Source organism: Ctenopharyngodon idella, chromosome 8 (assembly GCF_019924925.1).
Source record: "Ctenopharyngodon idella isolate HZGC_01 chromosome 8, HZGC01, whole genome shotgun sequence".
Classification (NCBI taxonomy): Eukaryota; Metazoa; Chordata; class Actinopteri; order Cypriniformes; family Xenocyprididae; genus Ctenopharyngodon; species Ctenopharyngodon idella.
The window spans coordinates 16018342-16043477 of NC_067227.1; the positions used below are offsets into that span (position 1 = coordinate 16018342).

A 25136-nucleotide genomic window follows, 5' to 3' on the forward strand; every position below is an offset into this window, starting at 1 on the left:
TGCAGTGCATGTGCTGTAAAGATGTCAGGTCTCCAACGGGGCCAGAGAGGAGATGAGCATTACTGCAGGCTAGAGTTACAGAGCAGAACGCTGTGATGAGAAGCAGAGCAGTCTACAGAGCACTGCCCGTAACTCACGCCCTTCTGCCTCCTTTACAAGGGAACACGCTGTAGCACAGTGACAAAGGGTTTGGGAGATGCTAAAAGGGGGAAATTCACTGATCTTTATATCTATGAATCTCTTCTTTTTCATGCTGAAAGAGAACTCTTAAAGCTGGTTTGCTGGTCTTAAAGGGATAGTTCACCCAAGAATGAAAATTCTGTCATTAATTACTCACTCTTATGTCGTTCCAAACCCGTAAGACTTTCGTTCATCTTCTGAATACAAATTAAGATCTTTTTGTCCCTCAATGGACAGCCTACGCAACTGATACTTTGATGCCTCAAAAAGTCCATAAAGAGAACTGAATTTAGGCTTTTATTCACATATAAACATTTATCAACTCACACGTCAGTTGGTAAACGGAAGCTCAAGCACGTTTGCTTGACGCGTGCGAAAACCAATAGGGTTCATTCTCTTGTGTTATGCAGCACATTTAAGCTTCCGCAAGAGATTTGTTTTCAGGTTCAGTTAAATATTTTTTTTTATATGTGAATAAAAGCCTAAATTAAATCTGTTCATTATGTAAAGAGATCGAGTCTCTTCAGAAAATTTGGACTAAACCACTCAATTCATGTGGATTAGTTTTACGATATCTTTATGAACTTTTTGAAGCGTCAAAGTGGTAGTTGTGTAGGCTGTCTATGGAGGGACAGAAAGCTCTCAGATTTCATTAAAAAGATCTTCATTTGTGTTCTAAAGATGAACGAAAGTCTTACGGGTTTGGAACGACATGAGGGTGAGTAAATAATGACAGAAATTTCATTTTTGAGCAAACTAACCCTTTAAGTTGTTTAGGATGGTCTCCCAGCCTAGCCAAGCTCTATATTGATGGTGTTTACAGGAGTTTGAGCACATTTTCCCAGCTGGACAACCAGTTAAATTAGCTAAACATCAGCTTAACCAGGTTTGGAGACCAGCTTATACCATTTAAAACCAAGTAAGTGTAATTTTTTATATATGTATTATAATTATTATTGCTCAAACTCCCCTCTAAAACAATCAAAAAAGACTAGTTAACCACCTTAGGCTTGTTTAATCTATTAGAAAGGATATGAATGCTGTTTGATCTTCTAATATTGTAATTAGCACTATCACAAAGCCAGTGACAAGTCTCAAAACTCTTTTGACTCATCATTTTGTGTTTGTTTGTAAATCTGACTCAGATGGGTCAGATCTTGCATACGGTTCGTCGTGCTCACGCCCACTCAATCCCCCTTTTCTTTCATGTTTTGTGAGAGGCAGCACTGTCTGCATTGAGCATGCTCACTTGAGATCTACAGCTGTCCAAACACACACTGTGTACCTGTCTGCCTGATGCCCAGGCTTAGTGTACTCAACCTCCACCGCTCACAGTCCTGCTGTCCTTTTCATATCAGTGTGGCCATCTTTCCACACTCATCCTTCTCTTTGATTTTTCCCCCCATACGAAGTGAATACTTATTCAGCAAGAACACATTCAGTTATGGAAGCTTGTTTCTTGTGACTTTTTATTGCATAGGGACAAGCTTTGTGGAAAAAATAAAAATAAATCCAAGATGGCGGACAAAGTGAAATATCAATTATAAACATTTATATAATGTTCATGCAGTTAAAATGGAAATTTGTGTGACTTTGTATTTTTTGCTTATTGGAGTATCTAAGCGACATAACACTAAACTATTGGATTTAATTAGGAGTCATGCTAATTGTATACATATTCTGCATATAGAGCATTCCAAATCAGTCATTTGTGTTCCATGATGTTTTTGGTGCCACCTTAGAAGTCAGCTGTTTTTTTGTTTTTTGGCAACAAGATGGCTCGCAAGGTCTTGAAACAGAGCTACTGTGTCTACAGGAATTTATAGTTGGAGTAATAGATGGACTTTTCTGCAGCAATTTTCTGACAAAAATATGTTAAGACAGCTTGATGTGTGTTAACTCAGGCTGTGAATGTTGCACTTGGCCCAGTGTTTCGCTGAGAGGCATTGAGGTAAGTGTGTAGACATGTTTGGACACTGATACTCTTCCTCAGCCGTGCCTCCCACCTTTGCGAATGACCCCTCAAGTTTCTTCGTCTTTCAGTTCACCGGAGCAGAAAGCATAACATTACTCATAGACATTTTTGATGATCATCCCTGAGAATAATTTAACCGCTCAACCAGGTAGAAAATGCGTCGTATATTTGAATATATCTCCTCATGTTGTGTGATACCGCTCAGTTTGTCAGATCAATAAAGGGGTTTCAGCCATGCGTGGAATATTTTCCTGTCAGATGTATAACAGGGGCTGCATGAAACATGTGTTTCTGTGAACAGAAAGAGAAAATTTAACATGTCACATAACCACTTTCCAAAAGAGTAGGACAAAACCCTGAGGAACTAATTTCACTAAGTTCTCAAACATCACATGGGTTTTTGGATCTAAAGCACACTCAAAAACACAGATTGGACATGAAATATGTTATATACTAAGAGTTTCCAGTCAAATTGTGTATGATGACAATGTTAATGGCCGTAAAGCTGTTTTTGGCATGTATAAGGCGACATCGATCTGCATCTTTTTCACATTGATTGCAGCAATTAGATGTTTTGTGAACCTCACTGATTGTTTCAATAGTCTTAAATGTCAGATTCATGATTGTGGGAATTCATGAGAGCTCACTTGTACGGCATAGCAATTCAGGTGTGAATTCTGAGGGGTAATAAATCAGCTGTTGCAAAACAAATATGAATAACAATCCCTGCAGCCAGCCACCTACCTGCGCTAAAAACCTCCCAGCATTCTTAGATGCGTAAGACAATGGTGTCATAGACCAAAGCAGAACCTGTCTAGGCAAATCCGCTTATCCATCACGACGAGGTAGATGATCACAGAACGTTCTTCGCCGATATGGTGACTCATACCGCGGCTTACGAGCCATTTGTTAGCCACAAGGCATATCATCAACACCCCACAAGCTTCAAAAACGGTTTGCTTCTAATTTGATAGATATTTTAAACGAACAGGGGACAAAATGAGAGATGAAACGTGTCTTCTGAGATCTTCCCTCAGTGTTCTTCAAGAGAGAGAGAGCCCAAAGATTGTTTGATGGAGGAAAACACCTCTGGGCCAGTAATGAAGGTGCACATTCTCGTCTAATGTGTTTTACTTTTACCTGCTGGGAGTTTAATTAAAAAACAAAGAGCCTCAATTTAAAGCCCATTACTATGCTAATTTAGTATAGAGAGGGAGGTGATTAAGCAGCTCTTAGCGTTGACTTGAGCTTGCCCAGGGGAGCATGGAGAAGACACTCTTTATTTGCCTTCATTAGTTCACACTATAATCTCTCCACGCCGAAAAGAAACGCTGATACCAAGCAGTAATAGAGGCCCATTTCCTCATGGATTATTAAAGAGAAGTTTTACTTTAATGATTATGGTATTTGTCTAATGAAACAGCATTTTTTAGTCTGTGTTTAAAGTTTAAGGACTTGAGTTATGATCAATTGCATTTAATCTCACCCCCCAAAATGGTAGAAGTGTTGCAGTTTTTCTTAAAGAATATTAAAGAGCAATGATTTTATGGCACTCTAAACCAGTAGAAACTTTATCTATGTTGGTCGTTCACAACCAAGCCATGATCTTGGCTTGGAATTGTACTCTGTTTCACATGCTGATTTTTTTAGTGCTCATATTACTTAAGTAATATAAATGTATTTTAATTTGATGGTCTTTGAGATTACAGTATAAACTGCAAAAATGTGCAGTATAACCAGCAGCATAGTGTAAGTTCAACCAGCATTTGTACGCATAGAAAATGTCACAGCTCGTCTCAATCAGCTGCCTAGTTCAGTAGCCAGTGCAAATAGTTTCTATGCACTGATGAATGATGAACTAAATTATTTATATCAGAAAAATATCTGTTCTGATACTGTAGATAGATCTGTAGATAGATAGATAGATAGATAGAACACTACATTTCCCAGAATGCACAACACAGTCTATAAAATGTTACACAACATTGCTTCACCTATATCTAAAGCCACATTTTCACCAAAATTACCTGGAACAATTTGTCCCAGGAACTTTTTTTCCCCAGACCTGTTGCTGTCTGCGTGTCTTCGCAGTCTAAAGTACCGTGAAGATTAGGCGTGACGTAGGACTTGCGCGTGACTTTCCAGTTCCCGTTGGATTTTCGTCATCCACATATAAGCTTAATAAAGCCTAAACCTTGTCATCTGTCCATCGGTCGTATTTTTAAAACTCCATTGTTGATTCGAATAACAAACAATTCTTACTGCACGCACCACAACAGACTTTTAAAAACGGTGGTTGAAATAAAATGCTGCGTGAACTCAACCAATCAGCATGTTCAGCACCCAAGTCCCCCCCTCCAAAAGTTCCTGAACTTTGAAATAGTACTACTTCGTGAGCAGGGACTTTCTGAGGGGAAATTTTTACCCGGAACTTAATTTAGACCCTGGTCCCAGCGGTTGAAACACACAGAGTACCGTCCTTAGTTCCTGGGGAAAGTTCCTGCATTGGAAACGCGGCTTAATTCTTGAATTTTCAAAAATACAAGATACAGTATCAGAATAATCTTTCTCAAAGGATTTTTAGTCTTTCAAATTGAATCTGTAACTGTAAAGCTGCCCTAAACTGTTCTCTATAACTCTTTGTCTTTGTCTCTCTCTTTCTGTGTTGGTATCCAGGAGACAAGATAGCCTGGGATCCATGTCACATTTTAAAAAAAAAAGCTCATAAAAGTCACATAGCCTGTAACCAGGTAGCTCCCTGACGCAGAGTCTGACATGTCTCCTTCAACCGGGCCCCTTTTCAAACACCTCAGCGTTTGTGTCTTCATGATTGACATGACCAGAACACATCGCAGGCCTGGGGGGCTCGGTTGAAGAAGCCTGGGGGGGATTCACTGTCTTCAAAGTGATTGTTTACAGCTGTTAGACAGAGCCTTTGATGGAAATGTGGTGACATAAGAATCTATTCCGAAATTGTTACAGGCCTTTTTTTTCTCTCGTTTCAATGCATGTTCAGTACAGACGAGAGGATAGGTGGGGATGAAAGCATGTGTTGCTAAATGTACGACGATTATCGAGACATACACTCCCCCACACCTCTCTCCCCTCTCTAGACTCATCTTTAATCTCCTCTGGGTATGTGATCCTTATCAGCGAGTTAGAGGCATTGAGGGAAAGGTCTTTAGTGGTCGGGAAATCATTGGCAACATGTGGTGAAAGCTTTAAGATGTTGTCACACTTTAAGTTGCTCATAAGCTGTTCAAAGAGAATATGCGTACTCCGACGGCAACCGCTCTGTGAGGAATTGGAAGATGAGGGCCTAGACTCTTTTTTCTTTTTTCTCACAGAAATTTCTTCCTTAGATGAGCTGTCAAACGCTCTGTCCGTGCAAGACGCAGAAAGCCTGCAGGGAAAATATCATGCCAGAAAACAGGGAATGTAAAGATCAGTATGCAGTATTTTGGGTGTCTTTTGTCTTTAACAGGGGAATGAGGTCGGGTCATAACACAAGCCAGATTCAAACATGGCAATATTTATATTTATTCTTCTCTTATATATATATATAATTTATTTGTTTTATTTTTTTCTTCATTGTGATTTCTGGTAATAGAGCACCTGTTGCACTGAGATTCCAACAGTGGACATTTCTTCTGGCCGAATAGTCTTAATGCATGATCAACTAGTGACTACACTGAACTATGAGAGTCCGGAAGCAGATAATGATCTTTCCCGAAGTTATCTGTGTGGATTATCTCAGATTTGACTTGTGGGGTCTGGGTCTGTGAGGGTCTGAATCAATATTAGCACCGCGCTGCCTGAATTGTGCCTGTTGATCCCAATGTGAGGGTCTTATCTGCTAATCTGTGCGCTCAGGTGTTTGGTGGGGAGTGTACATCCTCAAGACAAACAAATTGGGTGTCTAAAGGACTTTAAAGTATCCCCCTCCCCAATCCTGTTTAGTCTGTGTCTTTTTTCGTTGTAATTTGTATTCAAAAGACTTGACATAGACTTGGCACTGTATAATTCACCTTTATAATTCATTACACATTATTCACTCTCATCATAGTATCCACAATAAGCTCCGTTTCACAACCTAGTCAGCCACCTTGCTGTCTATTGCCTACTATGCCTTCCAACTAGAAAATTGATTTGCTCTGCATAGGCAGCAACTAGTGCTCTACCCTGGAGACTCGACTCCCAATTGATTTGGAGTTGATTTGTTAGGAGGTGCTATACAAAATTATTATTATTATTGAGGTATTTTAGAAGGCAGCTTAATAAAGATTTAGGAACAGTCTTCATAAGCAGCTTGGTAGATTTTGGAAGTGAGCACTGATGTGACTTGTAGCCAAGTATGGTGTCCCATACTCGGAATTTGTGTTCTGCATTTCAGAACATCCAAGTGCACACACAGCAGTAAGTATTGAACACACATGGAGCAGTGGGCAGCCATTTTTGCTGTGGCGCCTGGGGAGCGATTGGGGGTTAGGTGCCTCAGTTGTGGGTAATGAAGAGTGGAAGAGAGCGCTGTTCAGTCACTTCTCCCACCTACAATTCCTGCCGGTACTGAGACTCGAACTCATGACCTTAGGGTTACAAGTCCGACTCTCTAACCATTAGGCCACAACTGTGTTCACTAATGCATAATGTAAATGACTCTTCAGACCAAGAGTAGGAAAGGTGGGATATGTATCCCTACAGACAAACACTATCTTGTGTTTTGTGTCCAGTGGTAGTACTTTTCCTTATTGAGTTTGTAGAGGCAGATCATTTAAAAAGGCCCAGATGTGTCTCAACTGAAGGATCCTACATTCTAGTTTGTCTTGTGCTTTCATCTCAGACAGCAGGACAGAAATCCCCTGCAGAGGATGTGCAGCATCCCAGTAAGCGCTTCTGTTGTTTATGTCCGTCCTAACGGTCTGGTCCGGTCTTCCCCTCTGCAGCCATACTCCGTTGCTCGCCCAGGCTAATCAGGTAATGTTACGGGGGATTGAAAGCAACGTCCCCCCCCCCCCCCCCCAACCCGGTTGGCCTTCGCCTGCTCACACTGCGGTGTTGTTTTAAAGTGCATTCTTTCGGCGCTGAACTTGGAAAGGTATTAAAGTGGGATTAGGGGCTCCTCCACAATCCAGCGCTTGTGTCATTCACTGGGCTGCTCTCTTTCACCCCCTCTCTCTCTTTCTGTTACCCCCCGCCTCTGCCCTGTTTGATTGTGGCGATCAGTGGGAGTTGAAGTGACTGTGCCTTTCAAAAGGAAAAAAAAGGGGTAGGGTTAAATCCCTACTCCACTGCTCCCTGCTAATTCCCCTTGTTCCTCCAAGAAGGATTTACTTCTGCTGCCAGCTTGTGAAAGGCTTTCTCTGCCCATCCGAAAAGTTAGCCGTCGCCTTCCTGCGGAGGTGTGGTTGCTATAGCAGGGGCGTCATGCGTGGCTATTCCATCAGAGGTCCCGCTGAGAATGGGGAACGGGTCAGGGGGGCTGACGACAGCCAAAAAGTCCGGATTAGATGCCGGGACAAAGCCAGGACAGGAAGATTCCAGAAGGAACAAATGGGAATTACAGCAGCAAAAATAATGCAAAGTGACAGAGAGGGGAAATAGAAAAATAATGGCTTACAAGATTAGAACGGGTGGGGAAAAAGGAGGTGAGAAGAAAAGAGGCGGATGAAAGGGAATGTTTTCATTTGGATGAGAAGGATCCTGAGAGCGGGGCGGCGTCGAGGTGAGCGGGCGAAACTAGAAAGTGTCACCATTGCTCAATAGGGTTCATTTCCTGTGCTTTCCGGCTTTTTTCGCCCTGGGATCTTTGACAAGGATTCACATTGTTGAATAAGCATTTGATTCGGACTGAGTCATGACAGATTCATTATTCTGTTTGACTTGTTTGACAGATCCGGCATGTAACTGGTTAATCTAGTCAAAATACCATGTCAGCCGTCGTTTAATATGAAAGTCGTGAATGTTTGGATGTGTTTAGACAGCAAAGATTCCATGAATATGATGGAATGTGCAAAATCATCTTGTTATTGTTACCCACTCATCTTTTTGTAATGTTCTTTACAGATGTTTCAGAAGATCATATCACAGCGCTGTGGTCTTCATGCCAAAAATTACAATCATGCTAATCTTCAATACTTGATTTGTTGGAAAAAAATCATTCTATTTTCATGTGATTAATGAAATCTGTATGGACATAATTGCTTGAACAATAGGGAGTAACCAACAACAGATCATACTGTGTCTAAACACAGAATGATGAAGGTGTGTTCCTTAGAAATATTCCTATGCTTCCTTCGCTCAGGAGAACGGAGCCAGGTAGACGAATATCCCATGAGCACAAGAGAATTGTCGACATGCCAACAGTTTAGTTAGGATTAATAGTTTTCCACTGGCAAAATCTTCTAATCTTCTTATTGTCCAACAATAAATAAAAGATTATAAGCTTATGTACAGCCTGCTCCATATTGTTATACTCCAAAAAAACAGAGGTTGTTAAACTTTTTGATGCCAAAGACCCCCAAATATGATGACCCCCTTGTGAGGAAGCTAAAATATCAAGGCAGCTGTATATGTTAATGTATAAAACCCCATTTATGGTTGGGAAAAAATGGTAAGCATAACATAATTCAGAGAACATGGTGTTAAATTTTAAATAATTAGTAAACTGCAAAATTATATAACTGTATATTGTAATGTAATTTCCAAAATTTGGAAAAAAGTTAGTAACTTAAGTTAGTTAAAATTAAGGCAGCGGCTATTTGCACTAAGTGCAGATGCTATTTACACTAAGTGCAAATAGCTGTAGATGCTATTTACACTAAGTGACAATAGCAGCATTTTCTTAGCGATACGCTATTTACACTAGGTGAAAATAGCGATAGACTCTATTTACACCATGTAAAAGTCAGTTCTTTGCAATAAGAGTAAATAGTAATTAGATGCTATCTATACTTTATATTGGCAGATACTATTTGCACCTCAGAATTTTTGTACATTACCAGGGTGCAATAATATCATAGAATGTAAATGATTATATTTATTACAATTATTAAATGGATGCTGCCTTGTTGGGAGAATAAAAACCCTCCCTACACCTTCCTCTAACCCTACCCAATTAACACTTTTAATATTATTAAACACTCATTTGCAGTTTATTTCCACTTTTAGAACATTATTTTAATTTTTTATTGAAAATAAATGCGAGCTCAGCAAAAGGCGGATTCAAACTTGCGTCGATCGCGTTAAAGGCGAGCCTTATTCTACGCCACTGAAGACGTGGAATTCTGCGCGTCTTTCTTAAAACTTGAGTGGCTCAACCAGACATTGGTGGGCGGAGCTAGGGTAAATAATGTTTGCCAACAAGGGACGCTATTTGTACTTAGTGTAAATAGACACTCCGTAAAATTAATAGTATCTAAATCTGTAATGTAAATACATCTGTGGGATTTAAGTGGGATTTTTTAAAAAATGTTTTCATTGAAATTTGGTGGACACCAGTTTGAAAATCCCATCCCGTATCTATAAAATACAAGTTTAACAGAAATGGAAATGATCAAAAATTGTAAGTACATAACACCTACAGTATCCACCAATGAGCATTTCCCAGTTATTTTCCAGCATTAATAATGACGTAGCTCCATAAATGACAAGGTGTTTCCACTGTATGCTACGTCGGTTTATTCTCATGACAGCTCAAAGGACGCCCATAGAAACTCTGATGTGCACAACAACAGTTACGACAAAAAATACCCAGCTATACAAACTCCAACAAGCAGCGATGCAGCTGGTCGTGTGTCCAGTGGGCTGTCATTATCAGTCCCCCATCACCATCTCACAATGAAATTACCATCACAAAACCCACCATATTTACACATATTCATCTGAACTCATATTAACACATATTCATCACTGTCAACCAACCCTGTCCACCATCAGCAGAATATGATGATGGGCATTCTCCCTGTCTCTCCCTCCCAAAGAACAATGCCACAGATGAAACGTAGAGATACGCACAAGCGCCGGGGCAGCTGTCCTACCAGCCAGATCAAACAAAAGAACCAAGGCTAATAAATCAGCTTTTATGGGCTGGACACTGTCACACACCCGCTTCCTGTAGAGGTGGGCTCCCGCTGAACCTCAGTAGATGAGAGCGAGATGGCAATATCTCTGCCTGTAATGAAAGCAAAATGATTTTATCGACACCCTTAGGAGGAAATGAAGGCTGCGGGGGCGGCCGCGGTCTGTTATGTAAACAGACATGTATTGTGGCATGGTGTATGATTTTAGAGTATATCTGACTGGAGATGCTAATTCATAGCAACATTTTTTTGTGTGTGTGTGTGTGTGTATTTTATTATTGTATTATTTATTATGTTTTTTTTTTTTTCTCCGACCAGTGGGTTGTCGTTTGATTACAAAAATGTAGAAATCCATTATGTCCATTTAAATTTTTATTTCATGAGCACCACTAACCGATATCTCATGAAATAAAATGCAAACCTTACACTTTTTAAGCCATCTTCCCTAAGAAATAACTTCCCATTTCAGTAGCATTGTGTGAGTGGCTGTGGAGCCTGTCTAATCACTGCAGTGAGTGGGGTAAAGCCAGTGGAGCTGAGGGCCCACGCCGCTGATTGAGGTTTGCTGGTGCGTTGGGTCGAGAGGTGATCCCGTATTTCCTCCCATTGGGTTCTGCTGAAGCGTTGAGGGGTTATCCTGGCTGCATTAACAGATGAGCCAGTGTCAAAGCAGATCGCTCAGGGGCTCAGCTTCATGCCCCCTGCCCCCTTAATCATCAAACTATGATGGACAAGCACATGTAAAGACATTCACTGTGCTGGGATGAGTTCTGACTCTTTACTCTTATGGTGTTTCTAAATATCTAAAGGGCTTGTTAACCTAAAGTTAAAAGTCATTATTTACTCACCGTCATGTAGTTTCAAACCTCTATGCGGTTATTTTTTCACCATAAAAGTAGTCTAAATATTTTAAAATTATATTTAAAATTTGTTTGTTTGTACAGGTACAGTACTGCCAAATGTTTAGGGTCAGTGAGATATGAAAAAAATATATAAAAAATGCTTTTATTCAGCAAGAATCCATGTAATAGATCAAAATTGACAGTTAAGACATTTATGAAATTCGATTTCTATAACACTTTACAAAAAGGCATCATTTGTTAACATTAGTTAATGCATTAGTTAACATGAACTAACTATGAACAATATATTCTTACAGCATATATTAATCTTTGTTAGTGTTAATTAATGCGATCTAACATGTTCATGATCTAACACGTTCATGTTAGTTCACAGTGCATTAACTATGGAAGCTTGTTTCCGCCACTGAACAAAACATAAAAAAGGTAATTGTGACATTTTATCTCACAATTCTGACTTTATAACACGCAATTGCAAGAAGAAAAGTCAGAATTGCGAGATATAAACTTGCAATTGTGAGAAAAAAGTCATAATTGCGAGATATAAACTCAAAATTGCGAGAAAAAAGTCAGAATTGTGAGATAAAAAGTCGCAATCTTTTCAATTGTTTTATTCTGTGGCGGAAACAAGCTTCCATAATTAACTAATGTTAACAGATACAACATTTGATTTTAAAAATGTATTATGCTGAGATTAACATTAACTAATGTAGTTAACTAATGTTAACAAATGAAACCTTATTATAAAGTGTTACCTCTAATTCAGTCATCAAAGAATCTTGAAAAAATAAAAGTATCCCACTTTCTACAAAAATATTTTGTTTTCAACATTGATAATAATAATAAGAAATGTTTCTTGAGCACCAAATCAGCATATTAGAATGATTTCTGAAGGATCATGTGACACTGAAGACTGGAGTAATAACTGCTCAAAATTCAGCTTTGCCATTACAAGAATTGATTACATTTGAAAATGATTAAAATAGCAAACCGTTATTTTAAATAGTAATAATATTTCACAATATCACTGTTTTTGCTGTATTTTTGATCAAATAAATGCAGCCTCGATGAGCACTTCTTTCAAAAACATAAAAAGAAAAAATTACCCACCCCAAATGTTTGATTGACAGGTTTAGAACAAAGTTTTAACCTTGTATGTTTTTATAAACAGAATTGTTTTTTTGAGTATTTATAAATTTCTCTCTTTCTCTTTGTCACTTTCTCAGGTTATTTGCGACCAAATGCAGCGGGTGTCTGGAGAAGATCGCCCCCACAGAGTTTGTGATGCGGGCGCTCGAGTGCGTGTACCACCTCAACTGCTTCTGCTGCTGTGTGTGTGACCGACAACTACGGAAAGGGGATGAGTTTGTTCTGAAAGACGGACAGCTGCTGTGCAAGAGCGACTATGAGAGGGAAAAAGACCTGCTCGGGTCCGTCAGCCCTGATGACTCGGATTCAGGTATAAATAAAGGCTATTCTATACACCATAGACATTGATGGCAATGTATTCATGAACATATTATTAGGGGAAGATATCATTCTCAGCTGAAGACTTTCTTTCTTCTGCAAAATACAGAAGATAATATTCTGAAGAGTGTTTCAACTGTTTTTGTTCATACAATGAGGGTCAATGGGGTTCAAGACAACATTGGACCCATTGACTTTCATTGTATGGGCAATAAAAACAGAAGAAAAAGAAAGGGGAAAAATATGCGCAAAAAGTGTAGGATATGGCCTCTTTAAACAACAATCAGTGAAGGAAGAGCAATTCTGACAGACAGAGAGAAGCCACACTGTGCTGTCTGATGTTGGCAAGTTAAGTTGCTGGAAAAAGATGAATCTTTGAGTGACAAGAAGGATTTCAGACTCTTCTCACCAGAATCCCCTCATTCCTTATTGGATGCCCTTTCCCTCACTTCACCATAATGATGCATCTCACCAAGCCTCACTTTTAACATCCCCATGTGGATTTAATTTAAAAGCGCACAAGCACGCAGCAAACTCTCTCAAACTTTGTCAGATGCTTCAGCAAGACTGCGTCAACTTTCTAGGACGTTTGCGTCTTTTCTATTCTTCATTTATAATGTTTGAATGTTTTTTGTTGTTGTTTTGTATGTTTGTTTGGGGTTTAAGTTGACCTGAACATAAGAAGTGAATTCATTTGGTTTTCAGCACACCACACTACTGGCAGAAAAAGAGATCAGAAACAGATGCGAGAGAGGACCGAATCGGCCCATCATGTTTGTATCTCCCGCTGATTACTTAAAAAGGCCAAACCATTTGCAGGCCTAATCGCCAGAGATGTTCACTGCTGATGCCACAAAAGCCACTAGTGCCAAATTGCAGAAGCCCTTAATCTCGAAAAACAGTCACGCTGGGAACGTGCCCATTTGGGTTTTTAACTTTTGAACTGGGCCACGTTATGGAGTTTGGCACCTTTTTTTTAATTACTATTATTATTCTATTAAACACAAGCTGATGTGGCTTATTGGATGAAACCTCCACCCACTGAACAATAAAGCCAATCCCCCGTTTGACTATAATAATTACAGTAGGAAAGCCAGGAGCCATTTTGTGAATATGGCACATTAGCTGGACCTACTGAGAGAGATTACCACGACACAGGGCAGGCTTGATTAACCCGCCCGAGGATCACCTTAGACTAATTGAGACACTTTGATTAGTTCATATGAACAGGCGGTGTACATTTTGTGATATGAGGCGAGATATTGAATTGAACTTTATGGATCGGTGAGCTTAAATTGTGCTCACAGAGTTTGATTTGACGTTTTTTTTGCCCCGTGTTCCTTCTGTGAGCATGTTCACTGTTTGAATTTGCGGTTTTGCTATCTGTTTCACTTCCCCTGGATATTAGACCTCATTTCCCATATGTACTGCACTTTCATACCTTCCCCAAAATGTTGTATCCGCTGTGTGTTGGATTCTTATCAAAGATTTATATAGTGTAAAACAGCCAAAGCCGTGTGCTATTAATTTTAAATGACACAACGTCCAGTCCAATGACAAATTCACATACTTCACAGTCAGAGTTGCAGTCTTGCAGTGGATGTGGCCCACTCGTGCACTAATAAATTGATAACAAAAGTATTAAAACCACATGTGTCTCCTTTCATTATGGATGCACTGTGACTGAATCTCCTAAAATTGAAAAGAACAAAAACATCTATTTATCAGAAGGTTGTCAAAAAGTTGCAGAGTTTTAAAAGTAAATACTGATTCTTGTGAATGATGGATTTCTTTCCAGAGAAAAGCGAAGATGAGGAGCTGGATATCAAGCCGGAGAAGGGCTCAGGAGGCACTGGGAAGGGAGATGATGGGAAAGACCCGAGAAGACCCAAACGACCACGTACCATCCTCACCACACAGCAGAGACGTGCCTTCAAGGCATCATTTGAGGTGTCTTCCAAACCCTGCCGGAAGGTGAGTTCCTCTAGATATCACTTTCCTCTCTCTTTCTTTGGAAGTCAATTCAGAATCAGAAGTTTAAAATAAGAAATAGTCTTATTGTGAGATGTAAAGTTGCAGTTGTGAGTCACAATTACGTGAAATAAAGTTTCAATAACAATTTATATGAAGTTCACGACTCAGTTGTGAGATATGAAGTTGCGATTAAAATTTTTAGTCACACTATAGTCACTCTTTAGCATATAGTCACAATTGCAAGAAATAAAGTTGTAATTGTGAAAAATAGTCAAAATTTCAAGAAATAATATCACAGTTATGGGATATAAAGTCCAAATTATGAGATATCAAGTTGTAATTATGTGAAATAAAATTACAATTGTGAGATATGAAGACACATTTACGAGAAAAAGTTGCAATTACAAGATACGCAGTTGCAATTGTGAAATATAAAGTCGCATTGTAACAGTCACATTGTGAGAAATAGTTGCAATTACATGAAATAAAGTGTCAGTTAAAGGAACACTCCACTTTTTTTAAAAAAATATTACGCAGCGTCTCTCACAAATGTTTCCATGGTTGCAAGGCACGCTCCCTGTGCAAGCAGGAGGTCACAGACGCTGCGTAATATCATTGCGCCTGCTGCAGCCATGGTACGGCAGCAAAGTTCTTTGATTATTACGCCGGAATGACAGTATAGTTCCTAGTCATATCGGCCTAGAAAATCGCAACTTTTCATTTTCCTTCGGTCTTAGTACACGATGTAACTACAGAAGAGTCAAGTTTTAAATAGAAAAAATATTGAAACTCTCTGGTCATTTTTTAACGAGATGCTAACGGTCTAATCAGATTCAATGAACTATGCTAAGCTATGTTAAAAGTGGTACCGCCAGATCCGGAGATCGGCTGAACTTAATTTGAAAATGGTAAAACTCAACTGTTTAACTCTAGGGGAGCTGGAAAATGAGCCTATTTTCAAAAAAAGTGTAGTGTTCCTTTAAGAGTTATAATTAACGTAGCAATTGTGAGACATGAAGTTGCAACTGAGATTTGAAGTCGCAAGTGTAATATATATGTAATATATAGTGTAATAATACATATAATATATAGTAACCATAATATATTTATATATGTATGTATATAACCATAATATAGTCAAATAGTGAGTCACGATTGCGAGAAATGAAGTTGCCAAGTCACATTGCAATAAATAGTCAAATTAACAAGAAAAATAGCAATTGTGAGGTCAAGTTGCACTAACGAAAAAAGTCGCAATTGCAAGATATGCAGTGAGATATAAAGTCGCATTGTTTGAGATAGATAGTCACAATAGTGAGAAAAAAAACTTTTTAAACACTCTGAAATGGGACTCCAAACATAATACACAGACTCTTCACTAAAGACATAAATGATTTTTGTTGTGTAATCTAGGTAAGAGAGACGCTGGCTGCAGAGACGGGCCTGAGCGTGCGCGTGGTTCAAGTGTGGTTCCAGAACCAAAGAGCTAAGGTGAGTCTAGACCCTGTACACTACCTTATTAATCATCCAGTATTACCCGCACAAACCTGATAATGTACATCCAAGGTCCAGATAACACAACAATTTGCAAGTAATCCTCCAACAATGCACTAAACTCCTCGCAACCGCTGCCAAAAGGGAAAGAGCGAGTGAGGCTCGAGACAGCAAATCTCAGTCGCTATCTGCCTGAAGCTTAACCTCTCGACGCATTCCACAAAAAACTCCCCAAGAGTTCGAGAGAGATGTATTCACATCCATCCTGCTCTTACGTTAGCGTCTGAAACCCACCTCAGAGCACTGATTTTATCTTCAAAAGGCTTTGGATAATATAATGCAGCCAGATCAAGCTTGGCGTAGTTCAAGCAGAGGTGAACAACAAGGAGCATCTCTCTTTAGATAGCCCAGAGTTGGTCTGGGGAGTCGCGAAGTTTTCTGATTGCTTTTATCGTTATTTTTTCAGATGAAGAAGTTGGCGCGGAGACAGCAGCAGCAACAGGAGCAGCAGAACTCCCAAAGGCTGGGCCAAGGTAAAATGTCCTAATATGAACCTGAAGGCAATCAGATCAGTCCGAAATAAGATTTCGATGGAAATCAACAAGCATAAATGTCATTTATCTCCAATCTCCATACGTTTTGTTGCGCTTTTGTAATTGTGTGGAATTAAATTTTACTTGATAAAGTGTTTTAAATGCATATGAAAATACTACAGTCAGATTAGCCAAAACATTTATTAAAAGAACACATTTGTAGAACTTGTAGAATTACAAACTTTTACTTCACTTAAATCATAAAAAAGTTTTCTACTAATTTCAGTGGCCGTAGATTCCGTGCAGGCTCCTTATAGGGAGTTTTACTCCATCTAGCTATTAAAGTTCAATGTTAGAAAGAATATCTAAGAAAGTGAGGTATCCCAACTGACCACCTTCCACATTATCCCTTGCATTGTGAGTTGTGTCCACCCTCCTGAAAACAAGGCAAGCGACAGACACTGACCTCTGGTCACTGTAGATTAGGTCGAAAAACGAGTGCAGCCCTTGTTTGAGGGAGGAAGTGTGGAGGTGGATGAATTAATTTACAACCTAAGCGCATTGAAGTTGCCTTCACTTTCCCGTTCCCTCCTCTGCTGGAAGTGACCCAGCATCCCAGTTTCAGTAAAGCAGTTGTCTCAAGTTGCCATGCAGCTGGGCACAAAGGATGAGCTGTGATCTTCACACTCATGTAGTTCACGGCCTTATGTTTTAAGACAATCTGTTGCTGGACATGCTTGGCGACGTTCCATGTATTAATACCATTTTTAGCAAAGCAACAAGGCTAATTTTTCATTTTCGAGTGTTAAAGATATAATCCGTCAAGTAGTGTCTTTTCGACAGTTAATATGTTGTTGAGACGATCCAACTGAGCTTCTGTAACAGATGAGTTTGGATGAGACTGTCTGGAAAATAGAAATGTGAAGAATATTATTCCAAGCGCTACGGAGGAGGACAAATGTTTCCTCTACAGCTCAAGAGTCTTAATTCCTGTACAAATATTTGTTGTAAGGCAGTGGAGTCCATTCCTCCATCAGTCATATTTATTTCTTCGCTCTCTGCGTTTCTCTTTAGAGACTGTGGAAATCATTGTAATGCAGTTTTATTTTAGAGATAAAGTTTGAATACAGAGAGCACATTTCCCTCTTATGGCTGTGTTGGATAAAATAAACACCTTATTGTACTTAAATTTTAATAACCAAAACATTTAAAGCCTACTATACTGTATGTATATGGCTTAATAAATTTAAGACCTTGTATTTAAATTAATGTCAGCACAAAATCTGTTCACATTTTATATCCTTAAAGCTATAAATGCATTTTTTTGTTTGTGTACTTGGGAATTTTAATAATCAAACATGTTAATTCTATTGAATGTATGTGGCTAATAATATTGCTTAAGACCTGTTAGCACATTTTATTCACATTTTAGATCCTTAAAGAGACATATAAACACATGTTTTGTTCTTTGAGATAAGAGCTAGTCTTCTTGTCTTTATTTTGTGGCAAACTGAGGGTTTCTATTGACATTTTATTGCTGAAGAGACCCCCTTGTGCCTGCTCTCCTGCAAAGCCATAATCCAGACGATCATTGAATCATCTTCAGTGATAAACCACGAGCAATAATACTTTTATTTTATAGACCTATGTTGGACTATTCTCACGATGCATTCATTTATGGAGCTTTGACTTTGCTGTGTAGAGCAAAAAGATCAGTGCCGAACATCAGAAGTGTAAAGTCATCACATTGACACTAGTTTCTCTGTGTTTGCTTCAGCACTTCTTTGGCCTTTGGCTGTGTCACATTTAATGGGATAATTCAAGTCAGATAGTGATCCATCTTTGGTCATGAACCCTACCCTCATGAACCAATAGAAATGTTTTCTCAGAGAAACGAAAGAAAATGATAGGGTGATGGGGACGCTCGAGAGAGACAGCTAGGTGTAGATGAACCATTCTGGTGGTCTGAGATACTGAGAAATCTTGTGAAGTCAGACTCCCCTTTGGGAAATACCAAGGCGAGTCCATGATGTCATGAATCATGGAATTGGGCTGGAATATGTCATCCGATGGAGCCCCACGGTTAATACATCGTTATATTTGTTATCGTAAATCCTATCTGTCTTGGTTATAAGTGTCAGCTTTCCAATAGCTTCAGCTATGGGGCCAGTGATTGGTGTGAAAACTTTCTTGAAAAGACTTTGCTGCATCATGTTGTGGTTCAAGGGCATTTAACAGATGTCCTGACATCTTACAACTTTAAGTATGTGGGTCACAGACGGAAAGAAAAGAAAAAAAAAAATCTTACATTTAAAACAAAAAAAACTCATAGACTTACTTTGTGGATGGTCATGAAAATGTGTATACCATTTAAAAATGTTTATATGTTACAAAAATTGTGGATTATTAATTTATACAAGTTTACATTTTTTTTGTCAAATTGCACACATGACATTTTACATTCTGAACTGGCCTTATTTTGTCATAAAAGGGTCAAATTATCTATATATTTTAAGAGACTTATTGACCTTAAAGGGATAGTTCACCCAAAAATCCCATGATTTACTCACCCTCAAGCCATCCTAGGTGTATATGACTATCTTCTTTCAGATGAACAGAATTGGAGATATATTTAAAAATATCCTTAGTCTTCCAAGGTTTATAATGGTTGTGAATGGGGGCCGCGTTTTGAAGCCAAAAATAATGCATCCATCCATAAAAAAGTAATCCATACGACTCCATGGGGTTAATAAAGGCCTTCTGAATCGAAGCAATGCGTTTTTGTAAGAAAAATATCCATATTTACAACTTTATAAATTCAAATACTGTAACTAGCTTCCGGCGGACGACCGTACGCAGAATGCGCAAGTCGACTTGCGCCAAATGAGTGATCCTCTGACGCGATGTATGACGCAGGATGTAGGAGTATCGTAAGCTTAGCCTCTCGTGGTTCAAACAAATAGGGCTGGCAACAAATTTAAGCTCCTCTTCTCTTATATCGAAATCCTCCGACATTTCTCCGAATTTATATATAGGACCAAAAAAATAAGCATGTTATCTACCCTTTTATTTTTTTATTTTATGATACTCAGTTTCTTGAAAAATCCTGGATTATGGGTAAGCAAAGTGTCAGTGTGGTGAAACTCAACATCAGATGTCTTTGCATCAGAGTAGAAGATGTAATGGAAACTTGTGGAAGCCTGTAGAAATGAATTGCAGACATCTTTCTTGTGAGAGCTCACCACTCAAAAGCAGAGGGCTGAGATGGTGGGCTCCAGACTGGAAGCCACAAGAGTCATTCCTAGCCCTCGGCATTGTGTGTGACTCATTGAGTACTGCCCTATAGGGCTGGTGTCACAGCGTCTTCTCCCAGTACAGAACGAGAGTGTTTCTTGTTTGTTGGTTTTCATGAAATTCAACTTGATTTCGAGGCCAGATACCAGACCCAGCCTTGATTTTTGAAGAAACCCAATCCACAGAAAGAACAATTCTTACTAAACGAAGCATTAATGTTTTGCATTATGTACAGTTGTTAAACTAACTACGGTCTCCAGTTTGCAGAGATGATGTCAGTCATCTCTACCGTGAGAATGTCGCAAGGGCTGATCAACGTCTTCTTTTTTTTCCCCCTCCAGAGGTGATGTCCAATCGGATGGAGGGAATGATGAACTCCTACACACCATTGGCTCCAGCCCAGCAACAGATGGTTGCCATGGAGAACGGTTACAGCACCGATCCCTTCCAGCAGGGCCTCACCCCTCCTCAAATGCCCGGTGACCACATGAACCCATATGGTGAGCATCAACCCATGAGTTCTGTCATGTTTGCTCCCTGAAGCTGGGGCATGTGTTTGGACCACAAGGTTCACAGAATGCGACCACACCACCCTTCTTTCCTCATGAGATTACGCAAGCACCCCACTTTATTTTGAAGTATTCCTTCCAAATGAATTCAGCGTGTTTCAAAACCATACTCGCCCCATCCACTGTTCCCAGAGCTACCCATTTGGTTTATTCACTCGGGGTCTCATAGGGATTAATGGTGTAGTCTGTTATGCTGTGTGACACCGTCTATTGGATGTTTGGTAAAGAGCCGAACGATGATATGTGGTGCGGCATGTAAAAACAACAATGGTTAACCATGATGACTGACGCTCAAAGTACCATGGGAAAGCATGGGTCTGCTAGCAAAACAACGCAATGAGCAAAACCATTGAGAGCTAACTAGCCACATGCGCATTTGTCAAAAAACAAATAGCATCCATTATTAATTCATAAATGTCATTATGTTTTTGGAGAATTGCATCTTATGACATTTTACAACCTAAACTAACCTTTCCTTCATAAAAACATTAAATTATCTAAAATTTTAATAAACTTATGTACCTTGACATGGGCTTTTGAGGGACTGCAAGGGTCTTCCCTAAGTTATCTCTTCCTGTTTTACTTTTTACTGTATTTTTTTGCATGTTGGTTGCACCATATTAAAGGCCCACTGAAACGCTCAGCATTATTCAGTGTGTTGACGTAATTTCCACTGAAACAGGAAGACAAGGCGGGACATGTCAAGCAGCTCCTCCCCTTTTTTAAAAAAGCTAATAGTGTTTTGTTTATATCAAAGCTCGGCCAGAGCCATTGAGCTCGGTAAAGCCTCATTTTCCTCCTAATCTCTAACCGTTTGTCCTCCTAATCTCATCCGTATCGCTTTAAAATATAGCATTCTGTGTAGAATCCACATGGGTCCAATACATTTTCTAACGTGAAACCAGACATATTTACACTGTCTGAATCATTCCCTATCCACTGTTTAGTGCACTATGTGCAGTTCGTTATGTAGAAAATTGTAAATGTGTGAACACGTGACTGATTTTAGCCGCAGCTTCAGTGTCTATTTGAAATTGTCTATTTGTAATATGGGGGGGACACTTTAATTCTAGAGAGCATTTGATTGGACATAAAATCTGATGAAAAGCTGAAGCGCAGAGTGACGTCATCAAAATCACTGATCCATATTGGCGGAAGTGAGAGATTGTAAGTTTTGAATATATCTTTTAAATGCAAATTTTGTCATTGTTTTGGAGCACGCTAGCTTATAGATAACAGTAAGGCTAACATATTCATACTGAAAGCCAAAAAACTTCAATTTTGATTTCATGAGGACTTTATTATATAAATATAAATATTTTAAATAGAATTCTATCTGATTAAGTTTTCTTTTCAATCATTTCGTTTTTTTTTTTTTCTTCATTATGTTATCAGGACAGATATATCACTGTACCATGGGAAAGCATCCATGGGTCTGCTAGCAAAACAACACAATGAGCAAAAACATTGAGAGCTAGTCACATGCGCATTCGTCAAAATTTGGTATAACGTTTGGGTAAGAAGCGAACATTCGCAAGAAGCGATAATTCCTCAGAGTGAGGCAGTTTCTGCACAACTACAAATGTTCTCAGTATTATTGACATTAACTTCAAGCATTAGCCACATAAATCTGGAGACATCGGTCACAGCCAGCCTAAAAACAGGTCCCAAGTGTCTTGTCATTCATTCTCCTGAATGGCAAGGCCCAAATCCCCGGTCTCATCACACTCCAGCTTGGGTTTTATGGGAGAACAGCAGGGACAGACAACATTGCCAGCTCATTAAAAAACCATAGCCCATCAACCTGTCACTGTCTTGCGGAATGGTGTCATTAAGTACTGCAAAGCGTATTACAGCTAACTGTGCCCACAAGGAAAATGATAGAGCGGGAAGATTAGCTCAGAAGTAAACATTTGCTATTAGCTCGGTTGTTAGTGAGAAACCATTCAGTTTAACAATATCCGATTGTCTGGAATGTGGGATCCCATACAAATACATAATTGAACAGTCATAAATTTAATGTTGTTTATTTGAAAAGTGACTTTTAATATAAGGGTCTATGATCATTAACTTTCCAATGAATTTCAAATTTGCCTTGAAAAATATAGGCTATATATATATATATATATATATATATGTGTATATATATATATATATATATATATATATATATATATATATATACATATAAAATGTTTTTGGAAAGTCACACCACATGACATTTTACGAACTAAACTAACTGTTCCTTCATAGAAACATTAAAATATCTGTAATTTTACGAAACATATTGACTTGACACTTGCTCATGAGGATCTGCAGAGTTGGTTGCACCACATATACCAAAAATATTTTATAATAATAATAATAATTAAATTTAATATGGAAATTAAAAACATGCTCATCATAGAAGAGGTGTATTCAGGTCATTGTATGTACGCTTTTTCATATTGTTGACCCGTTTTCTCTTTTCTCTTCCCACAGGAAATGACTCGATATTCCACGACATTGACAGTGACACTTCATTGACCAGCCTTAGTGACTGCTTCTTGGCCTCGTCCGAGGCGGGCTCAATGCAAGCGAGAGTGGGGAACCCCATTGACCGACTCTATTCCATGCAGAGCTCCTACTTTGCTTCATGAAAACCTAAACTGACAAGAAAATGCAAGAGTGGGTCACTCGCTGCAGCTCAGACGCCGCCTATCAAGGAAATACAATGGAATCGTCAACCAAGCTTAAAGACGAGACATCTTAGATAGACAAACAGGCAAAAACAGAAAAGACAAGTGAACTTGAAGACTTACGGTCCTTATTTTGTCTGCAGTGAAGCGCCAGCTCTGGATGGCCCAGGCGCCTGAGGCTAAGATTTTTTTTCTAGTTACTTGTAGATTGTTTGTACATGACTTTCTCAGAAGTAGCATTTCACCTTATCCTCATTGACTTGTGGAAAAAGAGTATTGATGTACAGTTTGAGGTCACTGAAGCATCAAGCCTCGACTCATGATTTCCTGCCAGGAGAGGCAGAAGATCAAGACACAAAGCTCATAATGCATGAATCCATATCCTTGTGATTGTTACGTTTAAAAAAAATGGAGAAAAAAAAATCTTGTGTTGTTCTGATGTTGAAATGTGATGTTCAGACTCATAATTTTCTCTTTTTCATTATGTTCAGCATTGCATTTTTATCACTTTAATAGGTTAGCCCTCTGAAAGACAATGTAGAAAAGCTTTGAGGGGTGATATGTATAGTGTATCTGCATTTGTAAGTATGTTAGTGTGTGTGAGTGTGTGTATGTGTGTGTTCCGGTCTCTTCGGCCTGTGTGGTTGTGTGTGTGTGTGTGTGTGTGTGTGTGTGTGTGTGTGTGTGTGTGTGTGTGTGTGTCTGTGCGATGGTAAGGTACTGTCATTGAAAGCTCGAACCATGTGTATATATACTTTTCCCAAACAAATCAGTTGTGCATGTTAAAAATGGAGATCATTCTATTTATTTAACTAAAACATGCTTTTGAAGGTACTTAAGAAACTGAAAAGCTTTATTTAAAAAGGAGAAAATCATGTTTAAGTAGCTGTTGCATTAATTTCACACCATACTTGTATGTCTTTTAATTAGGAAATACAATGTATCTTTATTCCAGCAATGTACAAAAAATGTGCTATTTATTTGTTTCAGCCCTGACATTGCCGAAAAATGCATTTCCAAATGCAAAGATCGCTAATTTGCCAAAGTCTGTTGGTAGAATGAATAAAGTCCTTTTCTCCTTGATTTTATAGTGTCATCTTCATACACATAATGCATTTCTTTCTTTTACTTCTATTTTTGTTATGCTTTTTTTTCTTTTAATATTAATATTTACATGATGATTTGTTTTCTTGAACACATGGGATAAAAACTTAATAAACTAGAAATTAAAACTTAAAAACTATATAGACATATTTAAACAAAATAAAAACCAATACAAAATGACAAAAACACAACACAATTACTAAAAATTGAGAAAATATTAACAAAATCTATAATAGTATATCAATGATTCTAAAATAACACTAGGTGGAAACACTGCCTTACTCATAAATTGACTTACGAGTAATTGTATTCTTATTTATAGTAGTAATAATTATTTAATTATATTTTTATATAAATTAATTATTATATATTAAGTGATAAATATATCACTTAATAAATAGCAATTAATTAATAAATATTACAATTATAAATAATTGTTTGAATTAATGGAAACATAGCTATTGATGCATAAGCTTAAAAGTTACGTTTAAAACATCCCTTCAAATATAAAAATAAAAAAACAATAATTTAAAAAACAATATACAACTAAAATATTAATAACACACTCTGACTAAACAAAAAAAAAACATAATGGTGTGTACATTTAATGCATATTCCATCTGTCACACATGCATCATTATGAAGACTGAGTGGACATTTTCTATGAAGTTAATGTCTTTTTACAACAATAGGTTTTGAATTACTGGAGATGGGAACAAAGCTTTGCGAGCATGAGTCACACGTGTTCTCTGGTGTCACACGATCACGCATCACATGCCACACACTGAGCTCATGCATGCGTGTTGGTACAGCAATGGGAGCTCTTGCTTTCCAAGTCGCACAGGCCGTAAATTAATCCAGCGCAGTTTTAGATTCCTCAGTAGACAGAGGCCTGAAGGCCAGATCTGGTACTAGCATCGCAAGCCGGCT

General features: G+C 38.5%; 1 protein-coding gene across 1 annotated transcript in view; it reads left to right on the forward strand.

Annotated features, from left to right (window-relative positions):
* lmx1bb (LIM homeobox transcription factor 1, beta b) overlaps positions 1–24185 on the forward strand; it is a 72312-nt gene extending 48127 nt beyond the window's left edge. Inside the window, exons 4-9 of the mRNA XM_051903956.1 lie at positions 12320–12552; positions 14359–14534; positions 15948–16025; positions 16495–16561; positions 20197–20355; positions 22906–24185. Of these exons, the coding sequence (XP_051759916.1) occupies positions 12320–12552; positions 14359–14534; positions 15948–16025; positions 16495–16561; positions 20197–20355; positions 22906–23063 (871 nt within the window). The 3' untranslated portion in view covers positions 23064–24185. The remainder of the gene's footprint in view (positions 1–12319; positions 12553–14358; positions 14535–15947; positions 16026–16494; positions 16562–20196; positions 20356–22905) is intronic.
* The last annotated feature ends 951 nt before the right edge of the window (positions 24186–25136 follow it).